The 24862-nt window shown below is 41.2% G+C and overlaps 1 protein-coding gene across 9 annotated transcripts in view; it reads left to right on the forward strand.

Annotated features, from left to right (window-relative positions):
* eya1 (EYA transcriptional coactivator and phosphatase 1) overlaps positions 1-23037 on the forward strand; it is a 192572-nt gene extending 169535 nt beyond the window's left edge. For 7 of the 9 annotated variants that reach the window (XM_059645872.1, XM_059645871.1, XM_059645869.1 and 4 more), the window contains 7 exons: positions 3685-3743; positions 8911-9071; positions 11668-11782; positions 13712-13833; positions 15536-15636; positions 17799-17922; positions 21202-23037. In XM_059645872.1, the coding sequence (XP_059501855.1) occupies positions 3685-3743; positions 8911-9071; positions 11668-11782; positions 13712-13833; positions 15536-15636; positions 17799-17922; positions 21202-21239 (720 nt within the window). In that variant the 3' untranslated portion in view covers positions 21240-23037. Of the gene's footprint in view, positions 1-3684; positions 3744-8910; positions 9072-11667; positions 11783-11952; positions 12489-13711; positions 13834-15535; positions 15637-17798; positions 17923-21201 lie in introns of those variants that run through there. The other 2 variants (XM_048529965.2, XM_059645876.1) reach the window with 2 other exon arrangements.
* Positions 23038-24862: the final 1825 nt, after the last annotated feature.

The following is a 24862-nucleotide window of genomic DNA, read 5'->3' on the forward strand; positions in this document are numbered from 1 at the left end:
GTCCATCTGCTGTAGATTGACCCACAATGCCCTTGGGGAGTGCGTTCCAGGATTTAGACCCAGCAATACTGGAGAGACCGCGATATATATCCAAGTCAGGATGATGAGTGGCTTTTGAAGGAACTTTGAGGTGGTGGTATTCCCATGCATCTGCCACTGTTGTTCTTCTAGATGGAAGTTGGGGTCATGGGTTTGTAAGATGGTGGTGAAGGATCTTTGGTGAATTTCTGCAGTGCGTCTTGTGGATAGTATGCATTTGGCCCTAACCACAGGTTCTGTTTCCTGGTCATTGACTCCATCCATCTCCTTGGCAACTGCCTAAAGCTGACCCTGTCTGTCTGTAACCTTGATATTATATTTGACTCCCCGAGTTGAGCTGCCTTCCACATATTCCATGTTATTACTAAAACTGCCTGTTTCCACTTCTGTAAAGTTGCCTCAGTTGGCTCCTGCCTTGAAAACTTCCTCTAGGCTTTTGTTATCTGCAGGTTTGTTTCAGTACAAACATGATTTGCATCCCAATTTTTACCTTCCATCAACTTGAGGTGATCGGAAACTAAACTGCCTGCATTCCAACTCACATCAAGTCCAATACAACCTGTGCTCGGGGACATTAGCGTCGAGTTAAGCAATGCCATGATTTTGAAATTTCAGTGATCATGTCCCGTCTTGGCTTCATTTCATTATAATCTTCTGAAGTCTACATCTCACAATTTCTGAGTTCCTCCAAATGTGGCTTTTTGAGGATGCCCAATTTAATCATCACACTGCCGGCAGCAGTGCAATGGCCTGGCTGTGAGAATTAGATTGTGTTCCCTATACCTCTCCTTATGCTCCATTAAGATGATCCTTAAAAACGGAGGTGGTAGTGTAATGGTAATGCCACTGAACTGGGAGCCCAGAATTCCAGGCTAGCATTTTCAAGTCGCACCATGACAGATGGTGAAATTTGAATTCAGTACAGAGCTGGCCTAAAAGGCAACATGTAGCCATTGTTGATCTTCGCAAAAGCCCATCTGGTGCACTCATGTCCTTTAGGGAAGGAAATCTGCCATCCTTACCTGGTCTGGCCTCCATGTGACTCCAGACTCAGTGCAATGTGGTTGACTCTGAACTGCCCACGGTGAAAATGCTGACTGAGCCGGTGACACTAACATCCTGTAGATGAATAAAAACCTTCGCTGATGGGCCCCGCAGCTGCTCCATGGGATTGTGGATACTGGTGATGTAACAAAACATTTACAGCTGGTTTTCAGAGGTCAGCGCAGCACCCAGAGAAATCAGAGGAAACTTGGCTTCTAATTTCCTGTTGTGGTGAGCTCAGTTGGCTGGACAGCTGGTCTGTGATGTACAGTGACACCGTGAGCCTGAGTTCCATTCCTCCACCAGCTGCTGTTACTATGAAGGGCTCTCCTTCTCAACCTCTCCCCTCACTAGAGGCTCAGGTTAAAGCACCACCAGTTCTTTTTCTGTGTCTCTCTCCCTTTAATGAAAGAGCCATCCCGTGGTTGGGTAAGACTATGGCATTTCTTTTTCTTTTCTGTGGTTCTCAGTGTCAAATTTTATTTGATAACACTCCTGTCTGGGGACATTTTACTATGTTGAAGGTGCCATGCAACCACAATATGTTGTTGTTCCTGAGTAAAATGAATATTTGCTTTTATCGTCCTTAAAAAAAGTAGCAAATAGATTTACGTATTATCATGTTTCTTTCCTTGCAATTTTCTTTTGTGTTTGCAAAAGCACCCAAAGCCAGGTGCTACTATTAGAAAGATGCTGCTGTTTTCATTACCTTTGATGTCATTGTCCAAACCAAATGGCTCTTCAGTGTATCAGACATAATGGGAACTGCAGATGCAGGAGAATCCGAGATAACAAGATGTGGAGCTAGATGAACATAGCAGGCCAAGCAGCGTCTTAGGAGCAGGAAAGCTGACGTTTACCTGGAAGGTAAAAATTGGGATGCAAATCATGTTTGTACTGAAACAAACCTGCAGATAACAAAAGCCTAGAGGAAGTTTTCAAGGCAGGAGCCAACTGAGGGTCTAGGCCTGAAACGTCAGCTTTCCTGCTCCTAAGATGCTGCTTGGCCTGCTGTGTTCATCCGGCTCCACACCTTGTTATTTCGGGCTCTTCAGTGTATTTTTTTTCTCGGGCGGTCATTGGAAATAGCAATTTTACAAGGCTGTCATCTATTCATTACTCCTAACTAATCCAGTACAGATTATTTAATGCTGTCTTTTAAAAATGATTCAATTATAGTTCTTTGAGGATGTGACTAGAAAAGTTGATGAGGGTCGAGCTGTGGATGTGGTTTATATGGACTTCAGCAAGGCATTTGATAAGGTTCCCCATGGTAGGCTCATTCAGAAGGTCAGGAGGGATGGGATACAGGGGAACTTAGCTGTCTGGATACAGAATTGGCTGGCCAGCAGAAGACAGCGAGTGGTAGTAGAAGGAAAATATTCTGCCTGGAAGTCAGTGGTGAGTGGTGTTCCACAGGGCTCTGTCCTTGGGCCTCTACTGTTTGTAATTTTTATTAATGACTTGGATGAGGGGATTGAAGGATGGGTCAGCAAGTTTGCAGACAACACGAAGGTTGGAGGTATCGTTGACAGTATAGAAGGCTGTTGTAGGCTGCAGCGGGACATTGACAGGATGCAGAGATGGGCTGAGAGGTGGCAGATGGAGTTCAACCTGGATAAATGCGAGGTGATGCATTTTGGAAGGTCGAATTTGAAAGCTGAGTACAGGATTAAGGATAGGATTCTTGGCAGTGTGGAGGAACAGAGGGATCTTGGTGTGCAGATACATAGATCCCTTAAAATGGCCACCCAAGTGGACAGGGTTGTTAAGAAAGCATATGGTGTTTTGGCTTTCATTAACAGGGGGCTTGAGCTTAAGAGTCATGAGATCTTGTTGCAGCTCTATAAAACTTTGGTTAGACCGCACTTGGAGTACTGCGTCCAGTTCTGGGCGCCCTATTATAGGAAAGATGTGGATGCTTTGGAGAGGGTTCAGAGGAGGTTTACCAGGATGCTGCCTGGACTGGAGGGCTTATCTTATGAAGAGAGGTTGACTGAGCTTGGATTTTTTTCATTGGAGAAAAGGAGGAGGAGAGGAGACCTAATTGAGGTATGCAAGATAATGAGAGGCATAGATAGAGTTGATAGCCAGAGACTATTTCCCAGGGCAGAAATGGCTAACACGAGGGGTCGTAGTTTTAAGCTGTTTGGAGGAAAGTATAGAGGGTATGTCAGGGGCGGGTTCTTTGCACAGAGAGTTGTGAGAGCATGGAATGCATTGCCAGCAGCAGTTGTGGAAGCAAGGTCATTGGGGTCATTTAAGAGACTGCTGGACATGCACATGGTCACAGAAATTTGAGGGTGCATACATGAGGATCAATGGTCGGCACAACATCGTGGGGTGAAGGGCCTGTTCTGTGCTGTACTGTTCTATGTTCTATAGCCACAGTTTATTCATATGCTATGTATGTATGAAAAGGAAAAGGTAAATTTGAATTTTATAGCAATGTTTTACTAAACGAAAGTCAAAACAGTTGAACAGAAGTTTGGTGGATATATAAATTCCCTGTTTGTCCTATTATTTTCAGACCTGTTTTAGATAGACTAAAACTAAATTCTATGTTTAAATTATCTTACCAACATCTTTAATTCTTTACAGGAATGTGATCAAGTCCATATCGATGATGTATCTTCAGATGATAATGGGCAGGATTTGAGGTAAGTTCATCACAAAATAATAGGATTTACAGTTCTAGGAGGAAGTTCTGAGGAGAGGTCACTCGACCAGAAACATTAACTCTGATTTCTCTCCACAGATGCTGCCAGACCTGCTGAGCTTTTCCAGCAACTTCTGTTTTTGTTTCTGATTTACAGCATCCACAATTCTTCCAGTTTTTATTGAGGCGAATTTACAGGCTAAGTATTTGCATTTCGCATTGAAGTATTTCATTGGGAGGAGAGCCATGGCAACCAGTACACCGAAACATGGAGCAGATTTGTTCACTCAATCTTTTCTAAACCTCAAACAAAAACAGAAGTTGCTAGAAAAGCTCAGCAGGTCTGGCAGCATCTGTGAAGATAAAGTCAGACCCAGCGTTTCGGGTCCAGTGACCCTTCCTCAGAACTGAGTTTCTGGATAGTCTGGTGATTTTTACCATTAGGCCAGACCCGAAACATTAACTCTGATCTTTTCCTTCACAGATGCTGCCAGACCTGCTGAGCTTTTCCAGCAACTTCTGTTTTGTTCCTGATTTACAGCTTCCACGGTTCCTTTGGTTTTTCTTCTCTAAACCTCATCTGGGCTCCATGGCAGCTATCTCATGGCATCCCATGGCAGGAGAGATAGAGGGCTTGTCACTGCTAGAACTTCCTGAGTATTCTTGTGGAGGCTAAGGAGAGGCAATGGTCTAATGGTATTATCACCAGTCTATTAATCCAGAAACATAGCTAGTGCCCTGGGGTCCTGGGTTTGAATCCTTCCACGGCAGATTGTGCAATTTGCATTTGATTCAAAATGATGACCACGAGCCATTGTCAATCATCAGCAAAAGTCTATCTGGTTCACTAATGCCCTTCAGGGGAGGAGATCTGCCATCCTCACCTACGTGTGTCTCCGGACCCACAGCAATGTGGTTGACTCTTAACTACCCTCTGGGTAATGAGGGATGGGCACTAGATGTTGCCAAGCCAGCCCTCATCATAGATCGTAGAACCCCTACAGTGTGGAAGCAGGCCCTTTGGCCCAACCAGCCTACACCAAAATGATGCCATTATTGAAAGCCCAGCCACAGAGTACTTCATATGCTGCAGGGCAGGCATTGTGTGTCTTGGCATGTGTAACCGAGAGTATGGCCCATGCTGGCATCCCTTTTCACCTACAGGGACCCAGAGATGCTCCTGTGGAATGATGGAAAGAAGGTGATGCAGAGTAGATGTAGGTTAAGCTTCAGCTGGTTAAGTAGTCAAGAGACTCGGTTTAAAAATAAGAAGGATGCTGTTTAGTCACTGGATGAGAAGAAATTATGGTGAATTTTTGCAGTTCTCCACTGCAGACGGCTGTGGAAGTGCAGTTTTGAGAATGTTTAAGGTAAAGATGAATAGATTTCTGATAACCCTGGACACCGTTGGTAATGGGGATGAGGTGGGTAAAAGGCATTGTAACTCTCAACCAGCCATGGTGGTATTGGATTGCCACTAGCAGGCACAATGGCTGAATGGCTTATTCATGTTCCTGGTCGCTGCAGAGTCCACGCTGCCAGCATTAGCTGGCCTGGACCAAGATGGGAACCCTAGTCAGTGCTGCATCACACAGCAGTACAGTGAATAATTTTCCCTGCTGTCCATGGGTACAATAGCATAACTAGTTGTTTGTCACGAGCTCCTTTTTCTGTTCGTTCAGAGAATGGACAGAATAGTAGACTGAAGCTGTTCCCACTTTAAAGAAACAGGAGCAAGAGGGATAGTGAGAACTGCCGATGCTAGAGTCAGAGATAAGACAGTGTGGGGCTGGAGGAACACAGCAGGCCAGGCAGCATCAGAGGAGCAGGAAAGCTGACATTTCAGGTCGGGACCCTTCTTCAAGAGGGCATAGATTTAGAGAGATGCGCAAATGAAACTAGGGTGAAGTGAGCTCTAATGAAGAGTCATCTAGACTCAAAACGTTAGCTTGGTCTCTCTCCACGGATGCTGTCTGACTGGTTGTAATCTCCAGCATTTTTCTGTTTTCAGTGAAGTGGAGACAAAGCTTCTCCATCTAGTGAGTAGTTGGAGTATGGAAAGCATTGCCTGGAAATATGGTGGAGGGAGGTTTAATTGAGGCATTCAAGAAGACATTACATGGCTTTTTGGCTAGTAAAGGGATACAAGGATATGGGAAAAAGGCAGGACAGTGGAACTAGATAATAGGTACAGGCATGATGGGCTGAACAGCCTCCATTTGCACTGTAACAATTCTGACATTCTGCTACTTCACACTTTGAAGGCCACCCCCTGTTCTAACACTGCCACTGCACAGGCCGATTTCCAAGACTCATGGACTACAACACTCACTATTACATGGAACATCTCCATGGTAACTGGATTTGGGGTTAGGTTATGAGGAGAGACTATACCCATTAGGCCTGTTTTCTCTGGAATTGAGAAGGCTAAGGGGTGATCTGATTAAAGTCATAGAATCAGACAGCACAGAAACGGGGCCTTCAGCCCGCCATGTCTGTGCCACCCAACAAACACCAAACTTCTCTCATCCCATTTCCCTGCACTTGGTCCAGAACCAGCCGTGCTCTGGCATTTTTAAGTGCTCATCCAGCTGCTTCTTAAATGTTGCGAAAGGATCTGTCTCCACAACCCTCTCAGCATGTTCCATATACCTATCACCCTCGGAGCGAAAGATTTTTTTTTCTCTCAGATCTGCTCTGAAGTGCTTGTTCCTTACCTTAAACTTTTGCCCTTTGGTCTTAGACATGCCTATCAAGGGGAAACGATTCTCATGATCTACTCTGTCTACGCCTCTCATAACATTATATAACCCAATCAGAGCCACCCACCCCCCCACCCTCAGTATTCTCTGCTCCATTGAAAGCAATCCCAGCCCACCCAGTCTCTCCTCATAATGAGACTTTCTATCCCCAGCAACATCCTGGTGAATCTCCTGTGCACTCTCTCCAATGTAATCACCCTCAAGACATGAGCAGGAAAAGACAGAGAAGATAAAGTTTAGGGATTCTAGAACTAGGGCCAGACCATTCAGGAGAGACGAAAGGACACATTTTCACGCAAAAATTGTGGTAGATGTTTGCAACTCTCTTCCACAAATGGCAGTCGATGCTGGATTGGTTATTAATTTTAAATCTGAGATAGATACATTGTTGCAAAACGCAAGTATTAAGGGATAGGGGCCAAGGCATGTATGTGGAATTCGGCCACAGATCAGCCGTAATCTCATTAAGTGTTGGAACTAGAAGGGCTGAATGGCCTCTTCCTGCCCTCTACACATCCTATACAGCCACAGGAGATAACTCGTCAAATCTCTTGCTCATATATCTCCACTACCATCTGTTGCATCGCAGGAAGCATTCGGCCCCAAGTCAGACTGAGAGGGCCAAGGAGTGTAAGAGCTTGAGAGAAGGGGCTGAAGGGAGTGTTGGTGGATTGCACCTCATTTCACAGGAAGAGAAAATTTGCATGTTAGTTGGAGAAATTCAATCATTTATGTCAGGTCAGGGAGACCTCAATATCCAGCCAGGGCTTAGGAGCCCTAGTTCAGGATTCTCTTCAGACTAATGTGCAGATTCAGTTGGCACTTAGGAAGCCGACTGAAATGTTAGCATTCATTTCAAGAGGGCCGGAATACAAGAGCAAAGAGGTACTGCTGAAGCTATATAAGTTTGTATTCAGACCGCATGTGTGTAAGGAGTTTTGTGCCCTGTATCTGAGGAGGGATGTGCTGGTGTTGGAGAGAGCCCAGAGGAGTTTTACAAGAATGATCCCAGGAATGAAGGTCTTATTATATGAAATGGTTGACTCTGGGTCTGTACTTGACGGTGTTTAGAAGGATGAGGGGATAATACTGAGAGGCCTGGATAGACTGGACATGGAGATGATGTTTCCACTAGTAGGAGAGACTGGGATCCAAGGGGACAGCCTCAGAGTGAAGGGTTGACCCTTTAGAACTGACATGAGGAGGAATGTTTTTCTATGTAATAGTGGTGAATCTGTGGAACTCATTGCCACAGAAGGCTGTGGAGGTCAATTCATTGAGTGTTCTTAAGACAGAGATAGATGGGTTCTTGATTTGTAAGGAAAGAGCAGTAACTTGCTCTACCCATTCTGCACACATTGGCAATTTGTTCAATTGTTGCCATGATGACAAGGTTTAAACTTGTTTTTCTTGTGAGTGATTTATAGGCTCTGCCTGAGGTGCAAGATAAACCCTACCCCAACACCTGTCTTTCATATTGCTGCCCCCACAGCCCCCATGATATCTCAGCCTCCCTCACATTTCCATAATTATTAATGCCTACAATGTTCTCCCAAAGCTCATGGTTTTGCATGTAGCCACATTGACCCTACACCCTCTGAATGTTGGGGCAGAGTGATTGTGACCTGTGAGAAATCCTCTTACCCTTGGTGCCCAAGACGTGATCTGATCCTTCAGTCTCAAATTGTTCTCTTTCACTGTGATCACTCCCTCAGTGCCCCAGTGCAATGAAATCAATTCCTGGCCTTGAGTTAAAAGCAAAATACTGCAGCTGCTAGAAATCTGAAATAAAAACAGAAAGTACCAGAGAAAATCAGTAGGTCTGGCAAGATCAGTGGAGAGAGAAAAACAGAGCTAACTTTAGAAGTCCAGGCAATCTTCTTTGGAACCGGATTTGAATTGCCTGCTTCCCCCAGGACACTATGGATTTGTGCCTGATAAGCTTCCTGTATTTGATGGAATTTAGAAGGATAAAGGGGTGATTTGATTGAAAGTTACAGAATATTGAGAGGCCTGGGTAGAGTGGACGTGGAGATGTTTCCCAAGGGGACAGCCTCAGGGCGAAGGGACGACCCTTTAGTACTGACATGAGGAGGAACGTTTTTCTATGTAATAGTGGTGAATCTGTGGAACTACAGAAGGCTGTGGAGGCCACGTTATTTAACAAGATACCAGTGCTGTAAGTAAGGTAGCCACCACTCAATCAGGATCTGAAGTAACAGTTTAAAGAGAAAATTGGGAACATTTTTCCTCAACGTCAGGCTTCCAATTTTTTTCATCCTGGCTACATTTTCCCAATTCTCTCACCAGTACCCATGCCGCTCCAGGAAAGGGGAAATTGTTGTATGAAACATCGGTGTGTTTGTTATCCACTGACAGTTGTATAATTTGTGTCCATTTATACAGCACTTATAACTTTGCTACAGATGGCTTTCATGCTGCAGCAACTAGTGCAAATCTTTGCCTAGCAACTGGTGTGCGTGGCGGAGTTGATTGGATGCGGAAGTTAGCCTTCCGCTATCGGCGAGTAAAAGAGATATATAATACCTACAAAAATAATGTTGGAGGCAAGTATTCTAATCTTCCTTTATGATGTAGTTAGAGATTTATATGAAGATATATAAAGATTTATTGCAATAAATATATATAACCACAGGTGAAGTAGCAGAGGACTGAAGGGTGGCTAATGTGTCACTGTTTAAGAAAGGTTGTAAGGAGCAGCTTGGAAACTACTAAATCTCTGGTGGTGGGTTGAGTTGTTTGAGGCTATTCTGAAAGGTAGGATTTACATGCATTTAAAGAGGCAAGGCTTGATTAGGGATAGTCAGCACGGTTTTGCATGAGGAAAAACATGTCTCACAAACTTGTTTGAATTTTTTTCAGTGAAGTAACCAAAAAGATTAATGAGGGCAGAGTGGTAGACATTGTTTACGTGGACTTTAGTAAAGCCTTTGACAAGGTTCTGCATGGTAAATGAATTAGTAAAATTAGATCACATGAGATTCAGGGTGAGCTGGCCAATTGGATACAAAATCGGCTGGATGGTTGGAGACAGTGTGGTGATGTGGTTGTTTTTCAGTCTGAAGGCCTGTGACCAATGATGTTCCACAAGGGTCAGTACTGGGTCCACTTTTGTTTTTCATTTAAAATAAATGATTTCAATGAGAATATAGAAGGCATGGATAGTAAGTTTGACGACATCAAAATCGGTTGTATAGTGGACAGTGAAGAGGTTATCTCAGATTACAAAGAGATCTTGATGAATTGGCTCAGTGGGTTGAGGAGTGGTAGGTGGAGTTTAATTTGGTATTGCATTTTGGTAAAACAAACAGAAGCAAGACTTGTATAGTTAATGGTAGGGTCCTGGATATCGTTGTAGAACAGAGAGACCTAGAGCTTCAGATACATAATTCTTTGAAGTTTGCATCATATATAGATAGGTTGCATAAGAAGGTGTTCAGCACGCTTGCCTTTATTGCTTAGATCTTGGAGTATTAGAGTTGTGACATTATTTACAGGTTGTACAGGGCATTGGTGAGACCTCTTCTGGTGTACTGTGTGCAGTTCTAGTCGCCCTGTTATAGGAAGAAGATTATTAAACTAGAGAGGGTTCAGAAAAGATTTACCAGGATAATCTTGGGAATAGAGGGTTTGAAATAAAGAAGTAGACTGGAAAGGCTGGGACTTCTTTCACTAGAGTGTAGAAGGTTGGGTGATGACCTTATAGAGGTTTATAAAATCATGAGGGGCATAGATAAGATGAATTACAAAGGTTTTTTTTCCCTAAGGTGGGGAAGTTAAAAACTAGGGACCATGTTTTTAAGTTAACAGGAGAAAGATTTGAAAAGGACGTGAGGGGCAACAGAAAGAGGTTTGTGTGTGGAATGAAATGCCAGAGAAAGTGATGGATGCAGGTACAGTTGCAATATTTAAAAGACATTTGGATAAGTTTGTGAATAGAAAATGTTTGGGAGGATATAGGCCAAATGCAGGGACTAGTTTAGTTTGGGAACATGGTCATCATGCACTGGTTGGACCAAAGAGTCTGTTTCCATGCTGTATGACTCTATAAATTAAATCATTTGGTAAGTAACAAGGACAAGAGCAAACAGATTATTTTCTTAGTAATTTGTGAATACTGTTTTGACTAATCATTAGATTGATGGCAGTTGTTCTGATATATCTGATTCTTGAAACCTGCTAAAAATAATGATTTAGGCAGAATTTTAAAAGCCAACATTTAAATTCAGTATTCTTTTCATGTAATTTATCTGTGTGGAGTAAAACACATCATTTTTCTTTTGTTAATAGGGTAGCATTGGAATATTTAAATCTTTGCCAGTTGTAAACATGCATATGTATTTTATAATCATGATCTGTGACTATTCAGATCTTCAGTGTAGACTTACTGGGTTTAATTAGGTTTGTGCTAAACAACAGGATCTGTATTTGCAGCCCATTTGGCATAATATTCAATGTCTTCTTTAAACAAAATAAATCCAACCAAAATATTTGTGTATGAGGGTTTTCTGTTGGTCAAGTTTGTATATTTTGTTTGAAATCTATCAGTTCTCAAATAAACTGGAATTTGGAGCACATTAATGAATTGCATATTTGCATGTCCAAAGAAGCTAAATTTCCAGTGGAATTCAATTTCCACACTAACCCTATTTGACTCATGTTTCCAGATGGTATTTTGCAAAAGTAACCCCCAAAAGAAACATGATTCTAACAGGGCTTCATTGGTTCATCAAGTGGGTATGTTATCCATCCCTGCTGGCTGAATGTGGCTTTATGACACACAGAGAGAAACAAAAATCAAAATGTAAAATAAAAGAAACAGGATATTTTGAAAATAACTAGATTTTAACTTTTATGACTTTATATAATATTTAAGTGTGCCATTTGGTAATATGGACCATTCTGTTAAAGATGTTTTGTGACAAAATTGCATAGTTTTGTATAGGTCTTATTGAATATTGAATTTTGTTGTTACTCTTCCAATGGGTGTGGGCATTGTTTGTTGCCCATCCTTAATTGCCCTTGAACTGAGTGACTTACAACGCATTTTAAGGTCAGTTAACAGTCAACCATATTGTTAAAAAATGTGATATAAATAGCAAATGAATGTTTAACTCAGAATAATTATTTTCAAAATCTCAGGTCTCCTTGGTCCAAATAAAAGGGAATCATGGTTGCAGTTGCGAGCAGAAATTGAAGCTCTAACAGATTCTTGGCTAACACTTGCACTGAAAGTCCTCACACTCATTCATTCAAGGTGAGGAGCAATCTGAACTTACAGTTTCCAGCACACCAAAGTTATTACACAATGAAAATGGCTTATAACAAAATACATAGGCATGAAAAAAATTGGAAAAATCATTGAAAAGTAACAGGTAAAGAAAGCAAAACATGAAGCATGAATATATTATTTTCTTATTTTTGCAGATATTTGTGTGTGTTGTAAAATGAATGGAAACGGGGTGGTTCAGGTATTAAAACATTTTATCGTTCCATACATACAGAAAGATTGACTATCCCAGATTTTCTTTTGTCTAGAGAATACTAAAACAGTGAACTGTTCCCTTCTGATCTGTCAAATGCAATGATAGAACATATTATGTATGGCTTGAACAAATTGGATCACTAAGCTCTTCTGTCACAAATGGGACATAAACATTAAGGGTTCATTTTTTATGAACTGATCATAACTGAATAATGTAGGAAATTAAGGAGAAACGTTTTATGTTGGAAAGTTAACAAGATGTTTGCTTGCTCGGGTGGGGAAACAAGAAGTAGAAATTTCACAGCACAGATAAGGGCCCTTCAGTCCACCCTGCCTGTGCCAGTCATCAAGCACCTGTTTATTCTAGTCCCATTTCCATCACTTACCCCATAGCCTTGTATGCTATAGCATTTCAAATGCTCATCCAAATTGTAATGGGTTTCAAAAAGGATCTCAACTGTTCTTGTCATTCTTTGGAACTGGGGGAACATGGGGAGCAGCTGCACTAAATGCACTGAAGGTCGTCAGCCGCATGGACCTGCTCCAAGTTATTGCCATGTGGTGATAATGCCATGCTGGTGGGTGGGTGGGGGGGTGCTGGTGTTTAATGTTGGTGAAGGTGCACAGCTGGCAATATTGGATCCGGTGCCCATTATACGCAGCACCTACCTGTTGTGCAACTCAGTCAAATACTGTATATCCTTCTTGCCAGTCATGTTCTCCAGCCACCAATACGCCCTGCTCTATTTTCATTTCCTTTGATTTCACTTAAACATTTATGACAGGCCTAATTAAATATTCTTTCCAGTGTTTCAGAAGCTAGGCTCACAAACACAATCCTGCACATGCTCAAATGTTCCTGTCGGCCATGCTACAGTGTAGGGAAATATCACCCACACCCATAACTTCAAAACATTGACGGTGGGAAAATTAAGGGCATAATATCTATCACAGTTTGTGGATCCTCCATTTGCAAATCATAGATTTTTTGCTCTAGCTTTAGCAACATTGTAGTAGCAGATTGACAGTTGCCTTCTTAATTAGTGAACTGTGATACAGAGCAAACCTCAAGAAAACCTCAGGTGAGAAAGAAAATAGCTTCAGAGGTTTAAGGGTTTCACCCTTTGTGGATATTTTAAACTATGTGAGTAAGGGGAATTGGGTCCAAGGGGGAGGGGCTGTAGTTCATACTACCAAGCCTTTACCTCTAAATTTGATTTGATTTATTGTTGTCACATGTACCTAAGTACAGTGAAAAGTTTTGTTTGCCAATCAGTACAGGCAGATCATAGCAAACAAGGACATAACAATCATTGCTGCTTAGACAAAGCAAGACATACAAGGATCAAGGCAAATCATCACCTCACTAACCCCACTGCCAACCTCAATCGCAGTGTGCTGGATATTAAATTGAACCCCTAACCCTTCAAATCAAATCTTACATTCACTTTTTACATAATTCTTCTCGAACAGTTATGATTGTGTAATAGTTATGCAAATGTGAGTACATTATCCTTTGTGCAAATTTTTGTTTTAATAATACAGCAAAATAAATTTATATAAAGAAGTGTACTTTAATATAATTTATAGTTTTATTTACTAACAAAATTGCAGAACTTGTTTGACTCGATTTCATAACTGATTCTTTCGCCAACTTTAGAATATAACTTGTAGTAATGCCAAAAATATGATGTCTTTCAGGTCAAACTGTATAAATATTTTAGTAACCACAACACAATTGATACCTGCTCTTGCCAAAGTCTTGCTGTATGGATTAGGAATTGTTTTTCCAATTGAAAACATATATAGTGCAACCAAAATAGGTGAGTAAAATCAGAATACCAAAGCACAAATAACTTATGTATTTCACTTAGTTTCTAGCCGAAGTATATCTGGCACTTCTCAAAATTCATCTATGAACTTTATTTCCCCATTAAAGATATGATTATAAACATATGAAAGTAAAACTCTGGCAATATTTGGAAGGAAAGCTTTCCTATGAGATGAATGAACTGCAGTTATTTGTTGCATTGCCTGACAATAGGTACTGGATAGTAAAAATTTACAGGACAGGAGTTTATTTGGGTCACCATGCCTGTGTCAACTGAGAAAAAGCTACCCAGACTAATTCTACTATCCAACTCTTGGATTGTATGGAGCATTGTACGAAACAATCCTTAAAGGCATATACAAATACTTTTTAAATGTGATGTAAATGTCTGCCTCTCCCATGTTTTGACACAGTGCTTTCTATACCTGCATCACTTTGCAATTTTTCTGCCCAGTTAAGTAGTCCTTTGATATCTTCCTGCAATCTGTTTCCTTCCACCTCACTGTCAGCCAAAAATATTAGTGGAGACCTATTGTTGCAGCAGCTCGAAATTTCTGAATCGTAGACTAAACCATTGATGTAGACCATGAAGCACAAAGACAGCAATTAATCATTTAGCTTTTACTTCCTGCTACATGAATTGTATAGTGTGACTCGCATTTCTGTTTAGACATTAAATTAAGGTAATCGTTTCATGACAATACACATTGTCAATAATTTTACTCCATGTGACATTGCTAAAAATTTTTGGTTTGTTTGAAAAGATAACCTATTTTATCCACTTCCTTTGCTGCCCCATATTATCAACTGTTCCCAGCTAAAGGAACACTGACTTGCTTCCTCATGATTGTTGATGCTGCTGTTTGGCGCACTTTCTCTCCCTCTCAATGTCCTTTGATAGCAGAGCTGATATTGGTAGTTCATGCAAGTAGTTCCAAACAAAGAGCTTGTACTTACAATATACAGTACAGCGTAGAGTCATAGAGTTATACAGCACGGAAACAGACCCTTCAGTCAAACTCATCCAGACCAGATGCTAACCAGATGTCCTAAATTAATCTAATCCCATTTGCCAGCATTTGGCCCATATCCCTTTAAACCCTTTCTATTCACATACCCATCCAGATGCTTTTTAAATGTTATAATTATACCTGCTTCTAACACTTCCCCAAACAATTCATTCCATATCCACACCAGCCTCAGCATGTAAATATTGCCCCTTAAATCCTTTTTAAGTCTTTCCCCTCTCACTTTAAAACTACACCCTCTAGTTGTGGACTCTCCTACTCTGGGTATTCACACTGTATATGTCCCTACTCTGAGTATTCACCCTGTATATGTCCCTCGTAATGATATAAACCTCTCCGACGCTCCAGGGAGAAAAGCCTCAATCTAAGCAGCCTCTCCTGTAGCTCAAACCGTCCAACCCTGGCAACATCCTTGTATATCTTACCTGTGTCCTTTCAAGTTTGACAACATCTTTGCTATAGGAGGGAGAGCAGAATTGAATGCAGTGGCCCAACCAATGTCCTGTACAGGCACAAGATGACACCCTGACTCCTATACTCCATGCAGTGACCAATCAGTTTCAACCTGCTGCACCACAATGCTGCACTTAAGCAAAATGTTTAACTTTGGTGTTACGTTAAAATAATGTGTTGTTTCAAGTTAATAATTTGCAATTTTTACTTTAGGGAAAGAAAGTTGCTTTGAACGTATAATTCAAAGATTTGGCAGAAAAGTAGTGTATGTTGTTGTGGGAGACGGTGTGGAAGAAGAACAAGCATCTAAAAAGGTAAATCATCTGAGATTGTAGCACTGTCTTTATTAAGCAGTACTTGTGTGTGCATTTTTTAAGCCAGGTCCATTAAACAAAAGGAAGACTCTTCCACTTTGTATGCATCCATGTTGCAATGTGCAAGGCTGTTCAGATGGGGAATGCAATCACTTTAAACATCTCAAAGACTGCAGGTAGCAACCATCAAAATCTGGAACAATTTTCAATCATATAGATAACAATATTAGTCCGGAAATAAGCCCTTCACACGTTGCTCAAATAACTAATCTTCATAAGAACTAGGAACTGGAGTAAGCAACTCAGCCTCTGAAGCCTGCTCCACCATTTGATACAATTGTGTCAGATCTCATCTCTCCCTCATCTCTACTCCACTGCCCACTTTCCATAACTCTTCAACCCATTACTAATTAAAAATTTGTCCTTCTCCTCCTTAAATTTACTCCATGCCCCAGCATCAACTGCACTTTGGGGAATGAATTTGACAGATTCACGACCCTTTGAGAGAAGTCATTTCTCTTCCTCTCTGTTTTAAATCTGCCACTCCTTGGTCTAAAACCATGATGACTCATTCTAGATTACCCTATGTGAGGAAACATCCTAACTGTGTCTACTTTGTCAATGCCCTTTAGTATCTGATATACCTCAGTTAGATCTCTTCTTTTCTAACCTCTAGAGAGTATCACCCTAAACTGTTCAATGTCTGTTTCTAAGACAAACCCCTCATCTCTAGAATCTATCTATGGAACCTCCCCTGAACTGCGCCCAATACAACTACCTCACATAAGGAGACTATGTTCTAGCATAAGTGAAATCATGCTTTTTCAGACGGAAAGTTCAAAAAAATGGAATTCTGTAGGGATCTATATTGCATCCACATTGCTTTTTCCTATTGAAGATAGGAGCTGGCTTTAGGAGTTCAGGAAAAAGCATTAGAATTGACGAAAGGTACTGATCTGGTGATCTGGCAATTGTGACTGTAGCTCTGTAAGATTTCAGAAGGTCATACATAGGTTGTCGAAATGGACAAACAAATGGAAAGGAGACACAATATGGGTTAGTAAATAGCACAATCTTAAACAAAATAAAGGAGCAGAGGATCTTTTGTTTTAGGCTTCACAGATAAGTAAGATCAGACATGCAAGTGGATAAGGCTACAACAAATGTAGAACTTTTAGTTTGTGATAATGGGAACTGCAGATGCTGGAGAATCCAAGATAACAAAATGTGAGGCTGGATGAACACAGCAGGCCAAGCAGCATCTCAGGAGCACAAAAGCTGACGTTTCGGGCCTAGACTCTTCATCAGAGAGGGGAATGGGGAGAGGGAGCTGGAATAAATAGGGAGAGAGGGGGAGGCGGACCGAAGATGGAGAGAAAAGAAGATAGGTGGAGAGGAGAGTATAGGTGGGGAGGTAGGGAGGGGATAGGTCAGTCCAGGGAAGACGGACAGGTCAAGGAGGCGGGATGAGGTGGTAGGTAGGAAATGGAGGTGTGGCTTGGGGTGGGAGGAAGGGATGGGTGAGAGAAAGAACAGGTTAGGGAGGCAGAGACAGGCTGGGCTAGTTTTGTGATGCAGTGGGGGCAGGGGAAGAACTGGCCTGGTTTTAGGATGCAGTGGGGGAAGGGGATATTTTGAAGCGTGTGAGGTCCACATTGATACCATTGGGCTGCAGGGTTCCCAGGGTTGCTGTTCTTGCAACCTTCGGGTGGCATCATTGTGGCAGTGCAGGAGGCCCATGATGGACATGTCGTCTGAGGAATGGGGGCGTAGTTAAAATGGTTCGCGACTGGGAGGTGCAGTTGTTTGTTGCAAACCGAGCGCAGGTGTTCTGCAAAGCGGTCCCCAAGCCTTCGCTTGGTTTCCCCAATGTAGAGGAAGCCACACCAGGTACAGTGGATACAATGTACCACATTGGCAGATGTGCAGGTGAACTTTTAGTTTGGTATCTATTATATTAACATATATATGTAACACATAATGGGCAGTATGTTGTATTTAATTAGTTGAATTTAAGACTTTAATTAGGCTGTAGCTGGAGAACAGCACTCATTATGAGGGTAAAACTAACTGAAACGATACAACTTCAGTTTAAGACTGGTATGGAAAGAGAATTTAGGGCATTTTGCACCGAGAATAAGATTTCCATTTGTTAATTATAGTACATGGATCTGAAAGGGATAATACTACGTCGTGCCAAAAGCAGAATCCACTGTGACACTATCATATGGTTTCCAGATGCTGGTGCCAAGGAGCAACTTTTTTATTCATTCATTGCATTGTTGGGTAGGTCAGTATTTATTGCATGTCTTTAAGTTGCCCTGGAGAAGCTGGTGGTGAGCTATGTTCTTGAATCACTGCGGTCCTTGAACACCCTGTTAGGAATGGATCCAGGATTTTGACCTAGTGACAGTGAAGGAACGGTGATATATTTCCAAGCCAGGATGGTGAGTGGCTTGGAGGGGAACATGCAGACAACATGGTGACTCAGTGGTTAGCAATTCTGCATCACAGTGTCAGGGACATGGGTTGGTTACAGCCTTGAGCCTGTTGTGTGGAGTGTGCGTGTTCTTCACGTATCTACGGGGGTTTCCATTGGGTACTCCAGTTTCCTCCCTCAGTCCAAACAATGTACAGGTTAGGCAGATTGGCCATGCTAGACTGCCCATAGTGTCCAGGGATGTATTAGGTTTGGTGGATTGGCCATGCAAAATTGTCCATAGTGTCCAGGGATGTATAGGCTTGGTGGATTGCCCATGGGAAATGCAAGGTTAAGGGGACGGGGTGGGAGCCTGGGTCTGGGTGGGATGCACTTCGGAGGATTGGTGTGCATTTGATGGTCTGAATGGCCTCTTTCTGCACAATAGGGATTCTATGAATCTACAATGGTTTTCCCATGTATCTGCTGCCCTGGGCCCTCTAAATGGCAGCAGTTTGGAAGATTCCAGATAGATTAGAATGGAGATAACAAAGTGTGGAGCTGGATGAACACAGCAGGCCAAGCAGCATCTTAGGAGTACAAAAGAGTGGAACAAGATACTTGGTCACCATAGCCAGCTGTGTAATAAAGGAGAGTGGGGCAGTCAAAACCTGCCTTTCAGACATGATGATGGGGTGGACAGTTAGGAGAATCAGACAGTTGAGGCAGGAAGGTCTCAGCATGCCAGAATACCAACTAGATTCATAAATGAGCCATTTCAGGTCAATTATCCCTGAGCTAACCCGAATTGAGCAGCGGCTCAGCTCAGAGGTTTTATGGGACTTGCTAGCATTTTCTGAGGCTCCCAAAGACCGGGCAGTAAACCTTGCAGGCATTTGGTGTCCAATCAAGAGATCTGGCAGTGGGAACGTGCTGAGGTGCTATCTCAACGCCATCATACCAGAGCCCAGTCTCCACTGAATGCCAGTGAATCATCCTCTTGCTGCCTCATTTATCTGACTCCAGGGATCCAGCATCAGCCAATGAGTGGAGCTTGGAGGAGCACTGACAGTGGTCAGTCTTAATGGTGCTGTCAGTAATTGGCCAGCAGCTCTCTGTTGGAATTTCTGTCTTCCCACTGTCATAATTCTAGCTAGTCAATTGCCTGACTGCATTGGTGTTGAGTCTTCCACATACAAGAGCTGTGAGGCACCCATTGGTTTTGCACTCAGTGGAGGCGATGGGGAAGAGGGTGCAGTGGGGGGTGGGGGGCAGGGGGAGGCGGTGGGGAGAGGATGGTGGAGATCTCCACCAATCTGTCATTTCTGATCCAGTGCTGTGGTTACGGCAGGCATCTGAGTTTTGCATCTGCAAGAAAAACATTGAATTATTTTGGGCATACCTAATTCTGAATGTGAAAAGCATTCAAAGTACATCTGCATTTCAGTTGAAATTAAGGAATTTTTGTGCATGATTTGCAATAAAAGGCATTCAGCTGTCAGCTGGCTTTTCTTTCAATCATTCTGTGTTTTGAATTTTCTTAAAAGCGCATGTTTCTTTGTTGTTGAAATTAAGAAGTTGTTGTATGTGTGCCCAATAAAAAATAATGGCAATTCAGCTTTTACAGACTTTTGATGTCAACTAAATTCCCTGACGAGAACCACATCACTTAGAACACTAATTAAGGAGCAGGCAGGGACCTGACCTAATAGGGGGCTTTTCTTAATTCAAACTACAGTTAAAGGTCATGACTATTGGATAAGCTTCAAAAATTACTGGGTGAAAGAATGAGACAGATTCTCTATTTCGAACTTTTCAAAGAGATTCTTCTCAGGCAGCATTGGGATTGAATAGCATGTTGCAACAAGCTCTTTCTGTGGGAACCTAAGTGATGGAGCAGTAAAAATTGCTGCTAAAAGTTCCACGTCTTACAAGGCAGAAATAGCCTTCAACACTTTGTGCTACTGACCTCATCCATTACAGGGAAGAGGACATAGCTTAAAGTAAAAGTTTAAAAAATAATGGTATCCTTCATGTGAGGCTTTTAACAATACAGTCTGCAACACAATGACAAATGCAAAAAGCACACATTAATCATTGGATGGTAGGAATATGATGTGGCAAGATAATGTCCAATCCACAGGGTAAGCCCTGAGGAGCATATTAACTTGCAATGCATCTCACTTTGCTAAACTTCCTCCAAGGTCATACCACCTCCTTCAGAAAGAGTAAAAGAAATCTTAACAAATTGACAGTCCGAAAGCAGTAAGTATTTTTTTGTAAAGTCCCAAAAGTCTAATGAGGGTATTTCTAAATATTTGCCTAGATGCACTCTTTTGGGTTGGTAACTAGTGAATAAAGTCATCATCCCCTACAGTAAAGGATTTCTACAACAAAGAAAAGGTCATTACTAAGGTCAGCACAAGCATTAGGGATCGGAATGCATTCCTTCTCAGAATATTTACCTTTGATAAGACACGGTAATGATCTGAGGAAAACATTTCAAGTCATTTCTTGACAAGGTCTCCTTCTAGTTCACCTGCGAGTCGTATTTCCACAATGAATCTATTTGTTTTTGTAGTGAACAGAACCTGATTGTCATCATTCTGATGCCTGAGTAGTGGCAAGTAATAACCTATTGGCATAAATATCTTTGCTTAATGAGGCAGACTGTTCCTACAGTAAATTTCAATCATGGTTATAGATCTTTTTAAGCATATTCAGGAACAAAAATGAGATGCCACTCAATAACTTGCTGCTTTTACCACCTTAAAAAGAGCTATGTTAATTCACGCCTCAGCTGCATCAGATGTATCAATTTAATTCAGCGTACTGGATATGATGCCAAATGGAAATCATAATTTAATGTTCCAACATTTTAAAGTTGAGGGATGTTTATTGTGTGTACTTACTCCTTGCTTCAGCAGTTTTCTTTAATACTTTAATTATTCTTCTAAAAACAGCCAAAAGCAGGTTTGTTGAAAATACAGTGTGGATTTTTACAAATATTAAACAGTAACTTATGTAACAAAATATAAGTCTTTCATGCTTTGGGCTGTTTCGAGTTTGCATTTCAAACAGTGAATTGTTTAGTCAGAGCAAAGGCTATGTGGTCTTCTCAGATTTCCTGTTTGTGTTGTTCACAGCACACCATGCCCTTCTGGAGGATCTCAAGCCACTCTGACCTTATGGCCTTACATCATGCCCTGGAATTGGAGTACTTGTAGCAGTACTTTGAAATGTAGCTCTCCACCCTCACTATTTGTAGACTACAATATCTCTGTGTCTTCTGGCAGCTTCTGACTCCAAACCGTGTGATGTGTCCCAAGTGTTGACATACAGCTGCAATTTGTCTTAACCCTTGACCAATCTTTAAATGGAGGCAAATTAATCTATGGCAAAGCTGCTGATGGCTCGCAAGACTGTGGAGGTTATACAATGAAAAGCCATTACAATGTTCAACAGCCCTGTTGCTACTGCAGTGGTACAAAAAATAGATCTGAAAATGTGAAGAAAATGGATCTGGAAAGATGCTTCGCACTCATCGTCCTCAGAACAAATGGTATGGATAATGCTTTAAGCATTGACAGTCATCACTCTAAAGCCTCTGTAAAGAAAAATACATTTTCACCATAAGGAATTTAAAACTTACACTGAAAACTGAGTTGGACAAATGCTGGCAGCATCGTTTACTTGTGGACATGTTTTGTTTCTTTACTGATATCCAGGGTTCTCTTATTATTTATGAACAGTTGTATGTTAACATCATTTATGAAGGTACTTAAATTAGAATTTTTGCCATTTGACACAAAGAGCACATTTGATTCTGTCAAGTCACAAAGTAGTTTACAGAAAATTTGTTCTGTTATAATTTAAGATAACTTCAGTTTGCTAAGACAATCATGTACAGAAAATGTCATTTTGTGTAAATTTGTATTCAGGCAATTCTTTTACATATTGTTAAGGCAAATGCAATTGAAAGATAACAATGCCTTGTTTGTGAAGTGTCAGTGTAGAGCGGTATTGTGTGCACAAAAAACAGTGCTGTGCCTTATCAAAATGTTGGTGTGTTAAAGTGCAACTTTTTGTTGGGTAAATATGTAGATAATGGAATTTTTGTGATTATTTTGTAAAGACCAAAAGCTTGAATGTCAAGTGTCAAGATTTACTCCTTTTTCTGTAGCTTTCTCATTCCCCCAAATTACTTGTATCCATCTTTCTGCAAACAAATAAATGGAATACTCCAATTGAATAAAGTCAAAAATAATTCCTTGCTCTCTTCATACGCAGTTAATGAAGATGATACAGTATATATTTTTATTATAAAAGTTGTTTTCATTTATTAACAATGGGAATGAAAATTACTATAAATTTACGCCCTTACAGTGTCTACATTCTTTTGTATGAAAATACATTAGCAGAGGAACATTTAGATTTTTTTGAACAAAAGCTGTTAGAACATTATGGGATTTTGCTTGTACAATTAGACCTGATGCATTTTGATATTATCCATTTTTCGCCTGAAATATTAACATACTTGGCTGTCAACTGAGATTTTTCTTCGGGCTACTTACAGTAGATGCAACTTTTATTGTAATCCCTGAAATTTACACTTTGTCCCTCTCTGTGAACACTGCAAAAGGAACTTTGGTTCTGATGTTTTATACCTCAGGTACTTAATAGTCTTATTTCTTTATAAAGCTCCACACAGATATTCATTACAGCAACCGCAAGAAATTGTTTGTAAGTCCAAAAAAAAATTCTACCTTTTCAGGAGGGGATTTCTTAGATGGATACAGCTGCTAGAAAGATTATGGTGAACTGTTTTAACTACTCGGAAATTAAACATTTGCAGAAAAATATCAAGATAAAAAAAATCTGTGGACTATGATTTTGATTTTTCAATCAAAATGACTGGAAATCAACAGATCACCGACGCCTCACTACAAGAAAAGAGTGTGTTGAATCTGCAAAATATCTGTACAGACCTTTCTCATGAATTGTGTGTTTAAATTAATAAAAATCAATTTGTGAAATGATGGTGTATGCACTTTTGAAATCCTTCCTTAATGGATGAACAGTTTTATTCGATAATACTGCTCATCAATCTAATTTTGTAACTGCAGGCTTGTACTTGGTTTATTTGTCTTATGTGTGAGATATGACTGAACTGTTGTGATAATTCTGTTCTCAAGCATTTATTTTGTACATGTGAAAGCATTTCCTTCTATGTTGGTAGTTTATGGTAAATTGTAACTATGATGTCTTACATTTGGTTGACCTTTCTGAAGATGCATTCATTTATGGACTGAATCTTCTTTATTTTTTTGGTTAAGTGAAAGTTGGGTTGAGCTTCTTGGCAAGTTTTTTTTGTTGCCAAGAGGCCAAGTGAGTTTTTTTACCGTGCCTTACCGAAAGCATCTCATTGACCACCTACTCCACCCCTTTGGCGTCCTTCATGTCTGATTTTGGCACCATCTTGCCAATGTGCCATGGAATGAACCAGCATCCCTTGTGTCACCACCATCATTAAAAGCCCATTGTTGTGCATTGGGATAACTACCATCTATCCTGAACTGCCCCGTGCTGTTTCCGCCATTTGTAAATCCAGAAATCAGCATCCCACGTTGGGGGCAAAAACCTGAAGTTCTTGCTGGACAGGGTTTCCTCTTCCCCCTCAGGACCAGCAGTGGAGACTGTGATATGAGATCATGGTCTAAGGTTTCCACCCGGTTTCAAACAAGAAAGTCATTGCCCTTGTTAATTCTACCAGCACAAGTGCCACTATCTTCTTGGTGAAGGTGCTAAAGGAGACAAATGGCATATTGGCCTTCATAACAAGGTGGTTTGAGTATAGAATCAGGGATGTCCTGTGGCCGTTGTACTAAGGCCAATGTGAAACCATACCTGGAGTGTTGTGTTTAGTTTTGTTCTCTTTCCTCGAGGAAGCATGTTCTGGCTGTGGAGGGAGTGCAAGGAAGGCAGGACTGGCATTAAGTTTACAAAAATGGGGGGGAATCTCATAGAAACCTACAAAAGTCTAAAAGGACCAGATAGTGCAAATGCAGGTAGGGTGTTTCCAGTGTTGGGCAAGTCCAGAAATGGAGGTCACAGACTAAGGATACAAGATAGGCCATGTAGCATTGAGATGAGGAGAAATTTCTTTACCCAGAGTATCATAGAGTTATACAGCACTGAAAACAGGTCCTTTGGCCCAACTTCTCCGTGCCAACCAGGTTTCCTTAACTGAACTAGTACCATTTGCCTACATTTGGTCCATATCCTTCGAGACCTTTCCTATCCATGTATCTGTCCAAATGTCTTTTAAATGTTGGAATTGTACTCACCTCTAACATTTTCCTCTGGCAGGTCATTCCATATGCACACCACTCTCTGTGTGAAAACATTGCCCCTCAGGTTCCTTTTAAATCTTTCCCCATTGCCTTAAACCTGCACTCTCTGGTTTTGGATTCCCCTACCCTTGAAAAAAGATTATGACTAGTCTCCTTGTCTATGCCATTCATGATTTTATAAACCTGTATATGGTCACCCCTTAGCCTCTGATGATCCAGGGAGAAAAATTCCAGCCGAAGACAGACTCTCCTTATAACTTAAACCCTCCAGTCTCAGTAACATTCTTGTAAATATTTTTGCACCCTTTTCACTTTAATAACCTCCTTCCTATAGCAGGGCGACTAGAAGTGTATGCAGTATTCCAGATGTGACCTTATCAGTGTCTTGTACAACTGTAACAGGAAGTCCCAACTCTGCAGTTAATGCTCTGACCAATGAAGGCAAACATGCCAA

This window comes from Stegostoma tigrinum, chromosome 5 (assembly GCF_030684315.1).
Source record: "Stegostoma tigrinum isolate sSteTig4 chromosome 5, sSteTig4.hap1, whole genome shotgun sequence".
NCBI classification, from domain to species: Eukaryota; Metazoa; Chordata; class Chondrichthyes; order Orectolobiformes; family Stegostomatidae; genus Stegostoma; species Stegostoma tigrinum.